The 15,290-nt window shown below is 35.3% G+C and overlaps 1 protein-coding gene and 3 long non-coding RNA genes across 7 annotated transcripts; 3 read left to right on the top strand and 1 right to left on the bottom strand.

Annotated features, from left to right (window-relative positions):
* Positions 1-1,170: 1,170 nt before the first annotated feature.
* On the top strand, positions 1,171-7,839 carry LOC110655688 (uncharacterized). Of its 3 annotated transcripts, none has more exons than XR_009141885.1 (3): positions 1,171-1,530; positions 6,225-6,793; positions 7,366-7,839. It is a non-coding gene; the product is annotated as an uncharacterized LOC110655688 (long non-coding RNA). The 3 variants fall into 3 exon arrangements; XR_002495014.2 differs by lacking the exon at positions 7,366-7,839 and adding an exon at positions 7,205-7,348; XR_009141884.1 differs by lacking the exon at positions 7,366-7,839 and adding an exon at positions 6,896-7,025.
* Positions 1,894-6,767, bottom strand: LOC110655672 (uncharacterized). The gene is made up of 5 exons (XM_021812105.2): positions 6,635-6,767; positions 5,588-5,649; positions 3,185-5,512; positions 2,935-3,028; positions 1,894-2,708 (listed from the first exon to the last, which is right to left on the bottom strand). Exons 1-5 carry the CDS (start codon positions 6,741-6,743, stop codon positions 2,101-2,103), a joined length of 3,201 nt encoding a protein of 1,066 aa, XP_021667797.2. The 5' UTR covers positions 6,744-6,767; the 3' UTR covers positions 1,894-2,100.
* LOC131171285 (uncharacterized) lies at positions 2,705-3,638 on the top strand. Its single transcript, XR_009141886.1, has 2 exons — positions 2,705-3,073; positions 3,169-3,638. It is a non-coding gene; the product is annotated as an uncharacterized LOC131171285 (long non-coding RNA).
* A 1,506-nt stretch (positions 7,840-9,345) lies between the features above and the next one.
* On the top strand, positions 9,346-12,776 carry LOC110655666 (uncharacterized). 2 transcript variants are annotated; one of them, XR_002495008.2, is made up of 5 exons: positions 9,346-9,852; positions 9,955-10,032; positions 10,157-12,163; positions 12,245-12,387; positions 12,490-12,776. It is a non-coding gene; the product is annotated as an uncharacterized LOC110655666 (long non-coding RNA). The 2 variants fall into 2 exon arrangements; XR_009141883.1 differs by having other exon boundaries at positions 10,157-12,387.
* Positions 12,777-15,290: the final 2,514 nt, after the last annotated feature.

Below are 15,290 nucleotides of genomic sequence, written 5' to 3'. Positions count from 1 at the left end.
GTACACCTACTAAAGTGGGTTTGAAACTTGTACTATATCCAGAAGGAAGGAAGATTGACAGCAGGCTACACAAGCAAATTGTAGGAAGTTTGATGTATTTAACAGCCACAAGGCCTGATATTATGTATGCCGTAAGCCTTATCAGCAGGTACATGGAATGTCCAAGAGAGATGCATCTTCTTGCAGCAAAAAGAATTCTTTGATACTTAGAAGGAACTGTTAATTATGGTATGTTCTACAATAAAGGTGAAAAGTCAGATATGGTTGGCTTCACGGATAGTGATTATACTGGAGATTTTGATGATAGGAAGAGCACATCCAGTTATGTTTTCATGTTTGGTTCAGGAGTTGTTTCACGGTCTTCAAAGAAGCAAGCAATAATCATTTTGTCAACAACTGAAGCAGAGTTTGTTGCAGCAACAACCTGCGCTTGTCAAGCAATTTGGCTGAGAAAGATACTTGAAGAGCTACACTTCAAGCAAGAGGGAGCTACTGCAATTTATTGTGACAATAGTTCTGCCATCAAACTTGCTAAAAATCCTGTTCTACATGGAAGAAGTAAGCACATAGATGTGAAGTTTCACTTTCTAAGGGACCTCACAAGGGATGGAATCATCGATTTTATCCATTGCAAAAGTGAAGACCAATTTGCTGATATAATAACCAAGCCATTGAAGTTGTCTATGTTTCAAAAACTAAGGCAGTTTATTAGAGTCTGTTCACTTAATAAGTCTTATTAAACTGAATGTTTTAGAACTTTCAGTTTAAGGGAGGGAATGTTGAATAATCTTTCACGTTTTTTATTTCTTTAAGTTATCCTAGTCTTTAGCTTGTGCAGAGTTTGTTGCTGCAAAGTTAGTAGTATTTTTTGTTTGTTAGGTAATTGAGTATTTTTAGGATTTTATGAACTGCTATCATATTTTATTGTTATTTTACCGTTAGAATTAGCTTTATATAAAGAGCCCAATTGCTGCAATTGAGTGTTAGATTTCTCTAAGAATAAAAACTCAGCTATTTGTTCTTCTTATTTAGTCTCCTCTTCCCCTGATAAATAAAACAATTTTGCCACTAAATCACTTGTGTGAGTGCATTTACCGTTGAGTAAAAAAAAAAAATCTTTAGCAACATTCGGCATCGTTTCTTAATAAAGCAAGTTTGTTGGAAAAGTAACACAGGTATGGGCCCGACTCAAGGCCTTTGACAATCCAAATGATACTAGGCTCTCCAGTCCCTGCTGGACTTAACGGTCCATCTAGCCCAAAGAAGTTTCCATCTGTTTGGTTGTGGAGAAAAACTGCAGGGAAAGGAGAGAATTGAAATTTTCGATGAATCTTTTCAAAATTTCGCGCTTAACCTGATTATTCAAGGTTCCGATAGGATGAATTGAGGAAAATTTGATTACAGAGTCTGAAACAATGTAAAGCACTATAATTTTTTGTTTCCATAAATTTCTTTCCGCCATTTTCGTGGCAATCTAACAGGCATCAGGGGATCAGTGAAGAGATGCTCTGAAACAGGGATGCTCACCTGGTATGCTTCGCTAAAGAAAATTTTCTGATTGTGTGTTTTGATTTTGCTTGTAAATATGCACTCCACATGATAAAGGTATTTTACTTTCTATACTTTTACATGGATTTCTATGAATGATTGAACTTATGATTAGTATGGGAAAGAAGTATCTCATTGAATTCTGACTTGTTATTTAAGCTTACCTGTTAATCAAATTGATCTTATTTGCCACATCTATGGAGTGATGTTGCTTGCTTCCATTCTAAACCATTATCTGAGTTTAATCTCTGTTTATATTTTGGTGTTATATTTTTGAAGGCAATATCTCTATTTCATAGTTTTTCCTGATTTTGAATTGCTTGGAAAAATAGATGAATAAAATAGTTTGGACAATCAGCTGATTGAACTTCACTTATAGAAAATCTACAATAAGCATTACAGTTTAGCAAAAAATAAACAGTAAAATTCAAGTTACCTTGGATGAAAAAAATTCTTGTTTAGATGTGCAACAGAATGTAAAGCCAACTTTATATATATATATATATATATATATATATATATATATATATATATTGCATAGTATTATATTCTTCAATGTAACCAAAATAATAGCACAAGATCTCTGGTAACCTCATCAAGGAGTGCATTGAGCACATGCCTCTCCACATCCCTTATAACATCATCTTTTTCGAGAAATGTGAACATCATCTCATGCCAGCCGAAGTCCCACATACAATTCACATCTAGATCCCTGTTGTAGACATCAAGCTCGAGCATTTTGGGGAGGTAATCTTCAATAATGCATTCCGCTTTATATTTTAACTTCTCAAAATCTTTATGCAACTGCTTAATCAAGTCATACAAGGATCTTATCTTAAGAGAAGTGATAGAAATCCTCATGAAAGGATGAACATCGAGCTCTTGCCTTTTCCCTTTTCTTTTCATTACTTCATAGCCACAGTCTAATATGAGCTTGCTCTCTTCATCATGACAATCATGACCACCAGCATGAAGAATGTCAGGAGGAATATTGAGTTTGAAAAGTGCTTCTGCTGTATTAAGAAATAGTTGACTTTTTATCAGGATATGCTTGAGGTGATTTTCACTTTCTGTTAGCGGCTCTAGAGTTTCCAATTCAGATACTTTTTGATTCTCCAATTGTTGGGGGTAACTTATAACTATCTTGCCTTCATGAGTTCCTGCAAAAATCCAATAATGACCTTTGACATTAGAAGCCTTTATTTTGGAAGCGCTTACTGATACTATTTGGTCTTTAGCCCAAATAAATTGTCAAATATACATGGGAAAATTGGATGTAGTAAATGAACTGGGACATGTTGACTGAGTGATCACCAACTCAGTTCTTAATCAACAATTCTGTAGGGCTCTGAGAAGTGAAATAAAACAATGTACTATTATACTTACGATTAAGTGGATCCAATACAATGCTATGAGATTTGTGTTTGCCTATGCCAAAATCAGGGTCATAACCTTGTTGATCATTTATCACCGAAGATGACTGTGCAACACCAAAAAGAGCCTTCATTAGCTCACTACTTCAGAGGTAACAATTTTTACTGACAAAGAAATCGCTTGTAGTTTGTATAAGTTCCCAAAATAGTATGTATTTTCTCAGAAATAACAGGTTTTCAATTGCAGTAATGAACAAGCTTACATTTTCATTTGGAGCTAGGATTTCTGGTCCTTTTAGGCTTTGGCATTTATCATCTGTAGGAGGAATGCACAAGTTGGAAGCTTGTTCAGGTTGACTTTGTAGTTCTTCCACCATGTTTGGTTGTCGTGTGCTTGATACTGATTTGTTGGATTTTTTAATGCCTGCCTCTGCTTCTTTGGACCTGTTGGATCTGACTCGCTCTTCTTCCTTGGATTGACCAAGTCTGTTATGCCTTTTCTGCTTCACTTCTTGCAACATGGAAGTCTGATGTTTCAGTGGGCTTGCCAAGTTGTGAGGATTTCCACTTCTTCTTGTCGGTAGTTCATCAATCTTTCGAGGAGCCATAGCTTTTTGAACTTTTGTAACTTTTACTTTCTGCACAGCTGTTAGATGAACAGGTTTCTCTTCCATTACTGGTGGAATGGTGGTTATATTTTTTTCTTTCATTACTTCAGAGTTCAGATTTCTTGGAGACATATTTTGATTTGAGTTCTTGTCCATTGAATCTTGCATGGTAACATTGAAATTAGGAGAATTTTTGTCTTGGACAAGATCTCCATGGTGCCACCTATTTGGAAATCCCATGGATTGCATTGTGCCAGTTGATTCTGTGGAGCTTCCATTATTAGTTATTGCTTGGCTTGTGTGTGGATACTTTTTTGGCAAGCTCCTGGATTCACTTCTTATTTGCCTTCTCACTTGTATCTTCTGTTTAATGTTCTGATGCTCATTATCTACTGCGTGATGCTTTATGTCCAATGACTCAAAATTTTGGAGCATTTGCTGCTGTTGGAATGCAAGATTGTTGGCAGACTTTGCTTGATTGTTGGATAGCAGCATATGTGCATCTCTCATTTCTGTTTTAAGCATGGTCAAATTGCATTCTGCTTGCCCTTGCAGCACAATTGCAGCTTCAGATCCATTTAGTGTCTGATGTGTCATCTGCTGTAGCTGTTGCTTTAGTTCCTTAGTTTCACCTTTTTCTTTGCCTTTCTGTTCTCTCAGCTTTGGATTATCCTGTTTCCTCTCTTTCTCCTGAATATCCTTGCGACTTCCTATTCTTTGGCTTGGTTGGTCAATGTTGCTCTGATGCTTGCCTATTTTCATGTTGACCTTGTTTGAGCTTCTCATTGGTTTTATCCCTTCCACATCCTTCTGCAGTAATTTTCCATGATGAGAAGTCCCTTCAAAGCTAGCATGTTGACTTGCTAGATTCCTTTCTGCATGCAAGCTATGTGTTGTGTCCTGGGTCAATTGAATTTGGTTGGGTTGCATCTGTTTATGTTTTCTGATATCTGACCCCAAAGTCCCAGCATCTTTTGTCTTCCGTTCATGGGTAACCTCTGCAGTTTTCTTTGCAACTATCCGCTCAGTTTTTCCCTTGGAACTGGACTCTTTCTTTGTGATATACTTTGAATCATCATTTTCTGGAAGTTCCTCCAACCCCATTAATTTTGCAATTACATTTGGAATTCTCCCATTTTCTGGTTTCAATATTGATGGACTTGAATGCTTTTTATGCTCTGAGAATGCCATTAGATTTTTAACATTGGGGTTGTGGCTAGCTGATCGCCTCTGAGAATTTAAGGTGCGTAAAGTGTGATTATCATGGCCAAAGTTTGTAGTTTCTGATTTGTAAGTCAGGGCCATTAGCCTTTGCTTGAGATCAGTTCTTGCAGCTTCGTGGATGTAATGAGAATTCCTTGAAGGCTTGTCAAAGGAGAAGATTGGCCGAGCAAGTTGCTTATTCTCATCTGTTTTGACAATGATATCATTGCCATCTTCATCATCATCAAGCAACGTGATCCGAGTTTTGCTTTGTGGGCTGATCATGTACTCTGAAGCTTCTTGCAGGTTTACTAGCATCCGAAGGGACTCTTCTAAATCCATGGCTCCCTTCAATAGTTCCCTACCAATTTCTATTGAATATCTATCAAAGTTAACACCATTAGAACAGGCTTTCAGGATCTGATTTAATTTTTGTGCCCCTTTAGATATTTCTTTGATATGGAGATGAGAAAGGGTAGGGAAGCGGCTAGTTGCTGAGCTGTGCCTATCAATGCTGCTTCTTTCTATCTTGGCCATGTCCACTGATCTTCTGCCAATCTGATTCAGGAAACCCAGCACAGAACTATTGCCAGACGAATCCATTCTTCTGAGTTTTCCTCCATTCTCAAGAGCAAAAGCCAGTGCCATGGAAAGATCTCCAATTTGTTCTGAGCTTCTACCTCTCCCAAAAGGAACAATCTGTTTTGAAGCTTCTCCAATGGAGAATGACCTATTGCCTCCTGTAGACTTATGGCATGTACTTCCGTTTATTAAAGCAGTCTGCAGAAATGAAGCATTTTGAGTAATTGAAGTACAGGAGATCTGCTTTAACCAGCTTCAGCCATGATAACTTACAGTTTGATGCGTTTTCATTTCTCTTGATCCTCTATAAGCTTGCTTGGAATAAGAATATGCATCTGTGCAGACAGACTACATTTAGAAAATAATAGTACTTTTGACTAACCAAAGTTTATAAAGTATTAGCATATTTCTACACAAAACTTCAGTCTTCAAATGGCAGGATTCAATGCATTTGCTTGTAAAAGCCCCTTTCTAGCTTGAGATAGTCTTCTTTTGACAATTCTTTTCCTTGCATTACTTAAAACGAACATGCATTTAACCAGCCAAATATTGTAATTTCTCATTTGGTTTAAATTCTTCCTTCCTTCCTAGAAAAATTATTCTCTTCATTTGTTTTAAAGTTTTCTGATATGTGGTTTACAGAGTGGTACCTAATGGGAACTTGGAAATGTTAAATAATTTTGTTTTGATTCCTGATGAATTGAATTTCGTTGATGGTGTTGTCTGTACTCTGGATATGGACAATGTGATCATGGAAGCCAAGTGAACATGAAAAGCATGCCATGCTTCTATCATCATAGTTGTGTTAAATTGAAATTACTGAATATTTATGACCATAGATGCACTTTTACAGTGGAAAAAAGAAGGAACTTTGAAAGAACTAATTTCTCTAATTTTATAACGCTTCCAGGTGATCCTTTCCCAACTCGTCTTAAAAGACGTTTGATGCCTGCTGATTTTTGGAATTGCTTGAAGTTGTTGAATAAGATTCAACATTTGCAGAGAAGAAAGTTCATTGCAGAGGCCTAGACACCTACAACTTAAGCTTGAAGTTGCTCCTGGGAAAGAAGACTACTGATCTTGTTTTGAATTTAAAGACGTCTCTGAACTTATAGGCATGTACTCTAGAGGCTTTAATGTTTTTAGTTTGTATGGAGCATTTTCCATCATGACTTTCATGGACACAATGAATATTTTTAAATCACAATATTTTTTTCTTTTCGGACTTGCTCAAGTCCATGATTTGCTTCTTATTGCAAAAAAAAGTGTGAAATGTTTTATGCTAACGTCTGCAATGTGAAATTTCATTGGAATGCTTACCTGCTGTTGTTGGCTTTGAACTTTTTGAGCTTTGAGATGCAGACATTCGTTCCTTCCGCACCCGGAGATCATCTAAAAGCTTCTGCGCAAAATCTGATCTTTTCGCCATGTTTCCTCTCAGGTGGAACCAAGTTCCAAAGCACTTCAACCAAAAAAATGGTATAATGTCTTTCACATTGTGTTTTGGATGTTTTCTCACAGATAAGATGGTTTTTTTTTTTCTTCCCTATGTTTTCTTTTTGGTTGCGAGGGTTCTTTCAGAGTTGGGTAAGGTGGGAAGTCTAGTCCAAGGAAATAGAATGGAATTTTAAATTTTTACCCTGGAAAGGTTAACGTGGACGTCAGCTCTCTCGCTTTCTCTCTCTCTCTCCCCCTCGCTGTAGACTATCCTGACTTTGATTCCAATCCAAGCAAGGGCAGAGGTTTCAACTTTCAACGGCTTCCATCCAAGCCTCCGTTTGTTAACATATTGTCCTACTTTTTTTTCATTTATTTTCCTTATATTATTCTTCTTGTTGCTTGAAAATTAATGTTTATTTTTAATTTTTCCACATAATTCATGATGATCAGGTAGACTGATCATGGATGTAAGGTCATGGAAGTGCTTTGGGTTGAAGTAAATAGAGATATATATAAAGACAAGTTGAGAGAATGACCAAAACACGTGACGTATAGACTCTTGGAAATGGCTTTTGAGTGGGTTAAGTGACTTGGAACATTTTGTTTGTCAGGAATCATGCAAGCAAGGAATAAACTCTCCCTTCGATTTAAAAATTTTTTTAAAAAAAGGTATAAACTCTCCATCTCTGCAAAATTGCTTTTCGATGTGCAAATTCTGTGCATGGAGCCATGAATACTACGCTATGGAATCTAGAGGATAAGCATCTGCAGGGTGAGGAGAAGGAGAAGGATTATCAAGTGATCAAAATCAATAGAGAAAAGAAGCGCTATTGGGTCTAATTCCACTTGCGTTGATAGAATAGTTGGGCAATTCGTAGCAACTCCATAACGTTACACCTCCCACATATCTACGCACGAACCACCAGAAAATGAAGTCTGGCAATCAGAAAATTAAAATATGTATCTTTTATATATTTTCAGAGTGGTTATAGATACTCTTTCATTTCATGATTGTTGGTGGTCGTTTGCAGTGACAGACAATAAAAGTTGTCTCCCCTTGCAATAAATGGGTAAATTGATCGTGAGTTGTCCATTTTTGCAATTCTTTGAGAATTCACTGTAGCTCGATAATAAATCTGTATGAGAGGGTTAATCAGGGGCTATTAAAATCGTTTAATCACGGATCCGATCTGAGGAGCAATGATCATCACATGGGCTCTTGTTTTGCAGCTAAAAAAAAAAAAAAGAGACAATGGTGGCGGCAACTATGGCAAATAAGACAACGTATGGCTACAACTAACAATATAAATAATTAAATAATATTACCTATGACAGGAAAAGGGCAATAAATGAAATGTAATTTGCCTTAAAAAAAGTTTGTCGATCGGTTTATCAACCTAAAGCTTGTGGGAATTTCAGAAGTCTTCATCTCTTGAGAAAAATTTAATTATGGAGTTGAAATTGATTTGGAAGGTAAAATTTGTAGGTTTTCATTCTTAAGTTAAGGAAATTAGAAAAAAGAAAAAAAAACAAATTAAGATTTTTTTTAGCAAAATAAAAAAACTAATACAATCCTAAATTCAAGCGTTGATATTTGTAAATTTATTTTCTTTGAGTTATTAAAATTTATGATTAGGAATGATAATAATTATAATTTAATTTTTATTATTGATATTTATTTTAAATTTGTTTAATTTTATATATTTAAGTGATCATTATAAAAAAAATTAATAACTTATGTTTAAAATTTCATAATTATACCAAAATATTTTAATTTTATTTTTACAATATAATATTTGAAATTTATTTGAAGTTATAAAATATATATTTTGCATTTATATAATTTGGATAACAAATATTTAATGTATAATATTTGTCCATAGTTATCATATTTGAAAATATTTTATCAATTGTTGTTCTTATTTTTATTATAATATTTTTATTTTTAAGTTAAATATATAATCAATAAATTATTATTATTATTAAAATAAATTAGACTATATAATAAAATGTAATATAATACCTTATTTACAAAGAAAATAAATAAATAAATAAAAATAACCTAAAACTATAAAATTTTAAATAAAATAAACTTATGTCTAATCTAAAATCCTAATTAGTATAGTTCTTTCCTTCGAAGATTTAGTGTATAGTTCTCAAATAGAATTAGAGCGATGGGAATCAAATTATAACTCTTTTATTTTAAAATTTTGGTGCATAAAATAATTAAAAAAATGCAATTTGATATGGAATATTTTAGTATTTGGTATTCTTAAAAAATAAAGTCAAATATTTTCTATACAAAAATTAAATATATAAATTTGGGAAATTTTTATCATATTTTATATAAAATAAAATTTATTTATTGATAAACTTTAATTTAATAAAATATAATAAAACAACAATATTATGAAATAAGAGCCTATCTTCGTGGACAAAAGGGTACACTCGAAGCGGTGTAATGAAAAACCTAGCTTACGACAGGAGTGCGAATTCCTTAGTTACCAAACAACTCGTTTTCCTATCGTTTCTTGTCAATTATGCACCACTCGTACAAAACACGTGGCGTGGGAACAAAAAAAATCTGATCGTGTTGGAGCAAATCGAGAACCTTCTCTCCGAATAAGAGCCGTAGATTGGCTTCCATGCCTTTCATTAAATGCTAAGCCAACTGCCTGCAAAAGTATCGCTCAAATCGCACCGTAGATTAGTCATCAAAGTCAAATTATCACTGCCGTTGGATCGTTCTATGGTTCCCCATATAATTAGCTAGCTCTCTCCAATTGATAAGTGTGTCTGGTGAAGTCGTCGATGTTTTCCAGTTATTTATAACCACCCATGGTCTTGTTTCTCAGACCTGATCCTCTATTCTTTTATCTGATGTTTGCTCTGTGCAAATTCGATTAGATCGTTTGTCGATCTATCTTTTGATCATGGCTTTACCCTGTTTTTGCTTGGAGATCGATCCGTGGTTGCAGCTTCTTCGTAGCGCAGCTAGTTCTGTTACGAGCAAGCCGTAGCCGTCTCCTTTTCAGCTCAGATCTGCGAACGTTGGAGCTTCGTGAGCTCAGGTGGCGAGATCTATGGATTTACGACTGGTATGGTATTAGATCTGTTTTCTATTGCTCTTATATAAGCTAACGTTTCATAGGATTTGCTGTCGTTTGCTATATTTATTAAGGTTAGTCGTGTTTCTGCAGGTGAAGATCTCTTTCCCTAGCTGATATGTCCATCTCTGAGCTTTTGTTTTGTTTGGTTGGAGATAACCGGCAGTGGAGGTATAGAGTTCGTATTCTGTTCATGACTGCTGCCCAGAATTTGTGTTCGGTTAATATGGATTAGATCTGTATTTGTTTTTGCATCTGCTGGTCTCTGATATTTATTTTTGGCGTGTGTTGGCAGATGTTCGAACCGATGGTGATTGGCCTCTCCATGGGAGATGGATCTGACTGTTGGGCATGCTGTGCTTCCGGGTATCTGGAAAATTTGGTGCCTTCTAATCTGACGATCTGCGTTGATGGTATTCTGGACCTGGCTTTCGTGAAGATTATTAGGCGACAAAAGGTTGGGTTTGTGGTTGTGTTATTTACGGATCTGTTCGGTTATTATGGTTTTGTGTTCGTCTGGCTGGCGAATGAGGTAATACTATAGAAGTAGGATGATGGAAGGTTGCTGTGAGGGCTGAAGAGATTTTTGGTTAATTGATGTTTATTTGCTGCTTTTTGTTGCCTGACCTTTGCCATGGCAGGTGCGCTTGCATGGCAGGTCAAATACTTCAATAAAATTTTATATTCTTGGGTTTTTGAGGGGGGAGATGGCATGGGAGTATATGGTTTTTTGGGCCTGGCTTCTCCCCCCTTCTGTGCGTGTCTGGTCTTGCCGTCTTTTCCCTCCCCTCTCTCTCTCTCTCTCTCTCTCTCTCTCTCTCTCTCTACTAGACGGTTTACCAAACAAACATCCTTTGCAACCAAGGCAAACGTGGCAACAATTATGCAGGAATCAAGTCATGAATTCGGAGGCCTAAGGTATAATACTTCCATTTCATCTATATTACGATCATCTTTAGATTATATTCATGATTCTCACAGATATAATCGCCTAAAAAATTGGATATTACGGTCCCAATCATTTTTATCATGATTAGTTTATCTAGATACTGGTTGTCTATTCTCATTTTAATGCCCATGTTGTTAATGTTACTTGCACGGTTGCACCAAGTCGGCAACAGTATACACAAGGTAATTACTTAAATTCTAGCCCTATCTTTTTAATCGCACACTGCAGTGGAAGTAAAAATAAAAACAATAGCCTAGCTAGTTCATATGTGTTTCACAATCATGGTTGTACCTGTCCTATGTTATCATTTAATGCCCATATTGTTGACTTGCACCAAGTTGGCAATAGTATACACAAGCTAATTCGTACTTTATGCTATAATTCTAGCTTTATCTTTTTTATCACATACTTCACTAAAAGTAAAAAAAAAAAAAAAAAAAAAAAACACAATAAGCAAGTTGGTTAATAAATGCTTCACAACTATGTTCGTCCTTGTCATATCAACCTGTTACAGCCCGGTTATTATTTTATGTCCAAAAGTCGGGCTTATTTTTTCATTAACTGGGACCTGCATCCGTTGATCATTCTGAGTAAAAATATTACCCGTCGTGAAAGGTTTGTTTATTTTTGACAGTGGAAGTAATTGAATAACCATGGTAGTAAATGTGACGGAATTGAACAGGCTTCAAACCCAATGTGACGGAATTGAACATGTTTCATCTACGAAGTCAATATCTTCTAACACTTTGCAAATTAAACAATAATAATTATTATTTTAAGACAAACGATGAAGGTTTAAATAAATTATTGGCAGTTGAACGTCTTTAATTTGAAGTTTCCATATATTTTACAGCCAGTTGTTATCATGCGCAACTTAACAATTTTCTAAAATCAGGTTACATGCATATATGAGCAATGTTGTAGTGAAAGGTCTATTGCAATATTCGTATGTGCCAAATTGTAGTGTTCTATGCCATGCGTTGGGCATTATTGCAAGTCGTGGTATCTTTATTGTCTGTTAATGTTCTTGTCAAGGGAGGTGGGGTTGGTTTCACGCCCTTGAGGTATATTTGTTGTATTGTTAGTGGTTGGTATGCCTGGCATAGAGTGTACTCTCACTGTATGTAGCTTTGTGGTGCTGTAAATGTACCTACATTCGGTTGTGACTATTGGTTCTTGAAGACCTGCTTCTAGGGGTGTTGGAGTCTACTTTTCCTCCTTCAAGTGGTGCTGGAGTCGACTATTCCTTGGATGCAATTGAAGTTACTGGTTTGTGGGAGCAAGTTTTTATCTGGTGGTTTCTGCTCTCTCATGGAGATTGTAGTTGAACAAAATCTTCAATGATGAGGATGGGTAAATAAAGTCTGATTGTTACAACACGTTTATACATGTTCAGTTTTCTATTGAGCATCTGACTTGCATGGACGTACGCAGGATAAGTATCTGCTGTTATTTGTTGGTGATCTGCGATGAGAGCCAAGTTTTCAAGGCTGGTTTCTGTGATGTGCTGTATAGCTTATTGTTGCTGTTGCTGTAGGATGAATTTGCGCTGGTGGTTTTTTTTCAAAAATTAAGTGGTAAGCTGTAAGCCTTTGTTTTTACTCGTTTAGGTGTGTAGTTGTATGTGCTGAACCCTGTTTTTGGTTATAATTTAAATTCCTTTTCATATTCAAGTGCAGGTTCATATTTGATATGTCTTTTGGCGAAATGGTCTCATTCTTTGTACTAGCATCAGTTTGCCACTATTCACCCGTGCATCTCAGTTGCGGAAACACTTGTATGGAGCAATAGCAATACCGGTTTACGCATGTTGCTGTACTGAGCTAATGTTTCATCTTTAGTGATCATACCGTCTTCTGGTAGCTGTGTTGTCTTGTTTCAACTTGGAATCGACAAAACCTGTGCGGTATATGTTGTACATGGCTTATTAAAGGAAGTAGTCTGTCAGATGATTTTTTCTTTGCAAGAGTTCCTTCTGTTTTTCCTTTTATGTTGATTAGATATATGGTGGTTTAACTTGGGTGAAAAAATGAATTTGTCCTTAATGCTATAATGTTGCAATATTGGAAAATAATGTTGTTACTCCCTTTTATAGTGCATGCTATTAAGTAGAGCTGCTTATTTTTCAGTTCGGTTTTGCAATTGTTCATTCTTAATTTAGATCTGCATCAAGCTTGGGAATCTTATTAATATGCTTTGCTTCTGCTTTGCTGATTCCTGGAGACTTGTGCAAGGTGTCTGAAGTTGTCACATGAGGTATGGATTCTTGAAGTAATGATTCTTGAAGAATTGTTTTTTTCAATCTTTTGGCCCTTGGAGAGGCGAGGCGCGTTGTAGTTATTATTATTTCATCCCGTCTCCAAGTGCCTAAGGTGGTTATCATTACCACCATAATTATTCCATCCTGTTTCTATATGCCTAAGGTCGTTATTATCTCGTGAGAGCTTCTACATCTCTAGATAAAATTATTACCCTCTATATTTTTTAATGAAAGGACGAAGCTAGCTGTACTTTTAGGCTTTGCGTCCGGAGGTGGTGGTCATTTTCCTTGGCTGGTAAACTATAGTTTTAGACATAAGGTGCAGATGGCTAATCTTACATTTTTGTATTAAGGTCCCTGGTAAGGTACAGGCTGGTTGGCCCCAACAGTGGATTTGTTCTTCTTTTCTGTTCCTGATCACAGAGAATATTCTTGTTGAGCTCAGCGTGCATGGTGACGGGAGGTAAAAATGATAAAGGAATTTGTTACGCGTTCATTCTGCAGGGTGCGTCAGATCGTGGGCGCATATGCATACGTAGTCGTCTGTTTTTGCTTAATTATTTGAAGATTTGTTAATGCGGGTATTATGTTACTAATTTATTGGAATTGGATTCCTCTTTTTTTTATTAATATATTTTTACTTGTTACATTTAGATTTAGTATTTTTTAGGTTTTATGAATTTGAATATTGAAAGATATATCTATATATATATATATATATATATATATATATATATATATATATGATTTTTTTTCCCCTTCATTTTGCTAAGAAAAATTTTTTTATTTAACTTTTTGTTTTTAAATTGTGGTTTTATTAGCTTTTTAGTTGTTAATTAAAACAATAAAATTGAAAACTATATTAAAAAATATTAAATAAAATTAATTGTTCTAACTAAAGTGTTTGAAGTTACATGAAAACTTAAGCTCACTTTTATCTGACGGAGTGCTATATCTGTCCAAGCCTTTCTGAAGGATTTTCTGGGCACTAAAGAGGTCATTCGAATTGAGATGGCCGTCATTAAATGAGAAGTAGCTGGTTATTGTTAAGGTGGCATCATTTACTTGTTTTCTGTTGTTTTGTAATCGAGTTTTATGCGTTTGCGAGCTGCTAGGTGTCTTATGCTGAAAATTGAGGGGAGGTTTTTTCATGTTACGAAACTGGCGTCGGTGAAATAGTTTCTTAAAATCGGTTACCCCCTTTCCTTGTTTTTTTGGGAGTAGCGGCCGAAGTATCAAATAGAGTAAGATAATGGGTGTAAAATTTGGATTATTAATGATGTAGGTCCATTAGCTCAAAGCGGTTAGAGCGCCCGGGTCGACTGGCTTGGGAGGATGGTGGTTCGAATCCACCTGGATCTTTTCTCAATAGCTTTTATAGAGCAAGGCTCTGTAATGGGGTGATTGATAATAGAATAATATATTATTTAGTAAAGTTAATAATTTATTTTTTTTATATTTTCAAAGTATCAATCAGGCGTTTGCATTTGATTTTATTCACTTCTTATGTGTATTTTTATTAATTTTATTCTTAATTAAGGGGTGTATAGAAGGCCAATAAAGAATAATAGTATTAATGGTGATAAATATAGAAAAAAAAATTTTATTAAAATTGAAAAAAATTTGATGAAATTAAAATTAATAAGTAATTGTATTTTTCGAAATGTGATAATTGAATCATTAATTTTATTAAATATAGAAATTAAATAATAATTTTTTTCTTCAAAATATAGCGGCAAATGCTGCAATGGAATTGTTATTCGTATCCGTCTTACCTTTTTATGTCTTTAACAGATGGGTATCCCTTTGCAGTGGATTAAATTGAAGTTCCTTCATCACTACAGCTTCATTTCATTCTCTTATGGTAGGATGATTTCTCTTGAATTTTCTGAACCTGCTTTTCTATTTTTCGGACACATACACTTGTTTTGTAGTGTCTAGTGCTGTGAGTCGCATCGCATCGGCTACGTATTTTCTCTTTTTATTTCCCCTCTCTTTCGTCAGGTTTCCTTTTTCTTTGGTATTCTTAGACTAAAAGTTGTGGTTGGCATTGCCAGGTCATTGTCTGTGTTCTGTGGCGTTGAGTAAGAGACAAATCTTACCTATTCTTGGACCAGTTTCTTTATATTTGATTCTTTTTCTTAGTTGGAAAATCTTACCAATATCTTCATCTTTCGAAGCGATATTCTCAAAGATTGTAATTGATAATTGCCGAGTGGT

This window comes from Hevea brasiliensis, chromosome 12, assembly GCF_030052815.1.
Source record: "Hevea brasiliensis isolate MT/VB/25A 57/8 chromosome 12, ASM3005281v1, whole genome shotgun sequence".
Classification (NCBI taxonomy): Eukaryota; Viridiplantae; Streptophyta; class Magnoliopsida; order Malpighiales; family Euphorbiaceae; genus Hevea; species Hevea brasiliensis.
The sequence above is the reverse complement of the archived record's forward strand: the minus strand, read 5'-3'. Positions and strand labels throughout refer to the sequence as shown.

Excerpts from the sequence above, each read along its gene's own strand:
- LOC110655672 (XM_021812105.2), bottom strand. The coding sequence starts at position 6,743 with ATGGCGAAAAGATCAGATTTTGCGCAGAAGCTTTTAGATGATCTCCGG. Across the intron at positions 5,513-5,587 it reads AAATGAAAACGCATCAAACT|ACTGCTTTAATAAACGGAAG; the intron begins GTAAGTTATCAT and ends TCATTTCTGCAG. Across the intron at positions 3,029-3,184 it reads TCCTAGCTCCAAATGAAAAT|TCATCTTCGGTGATAAATGA; the intron begins GTAAGCTTGTTC and ends GGTGTTGCACAG.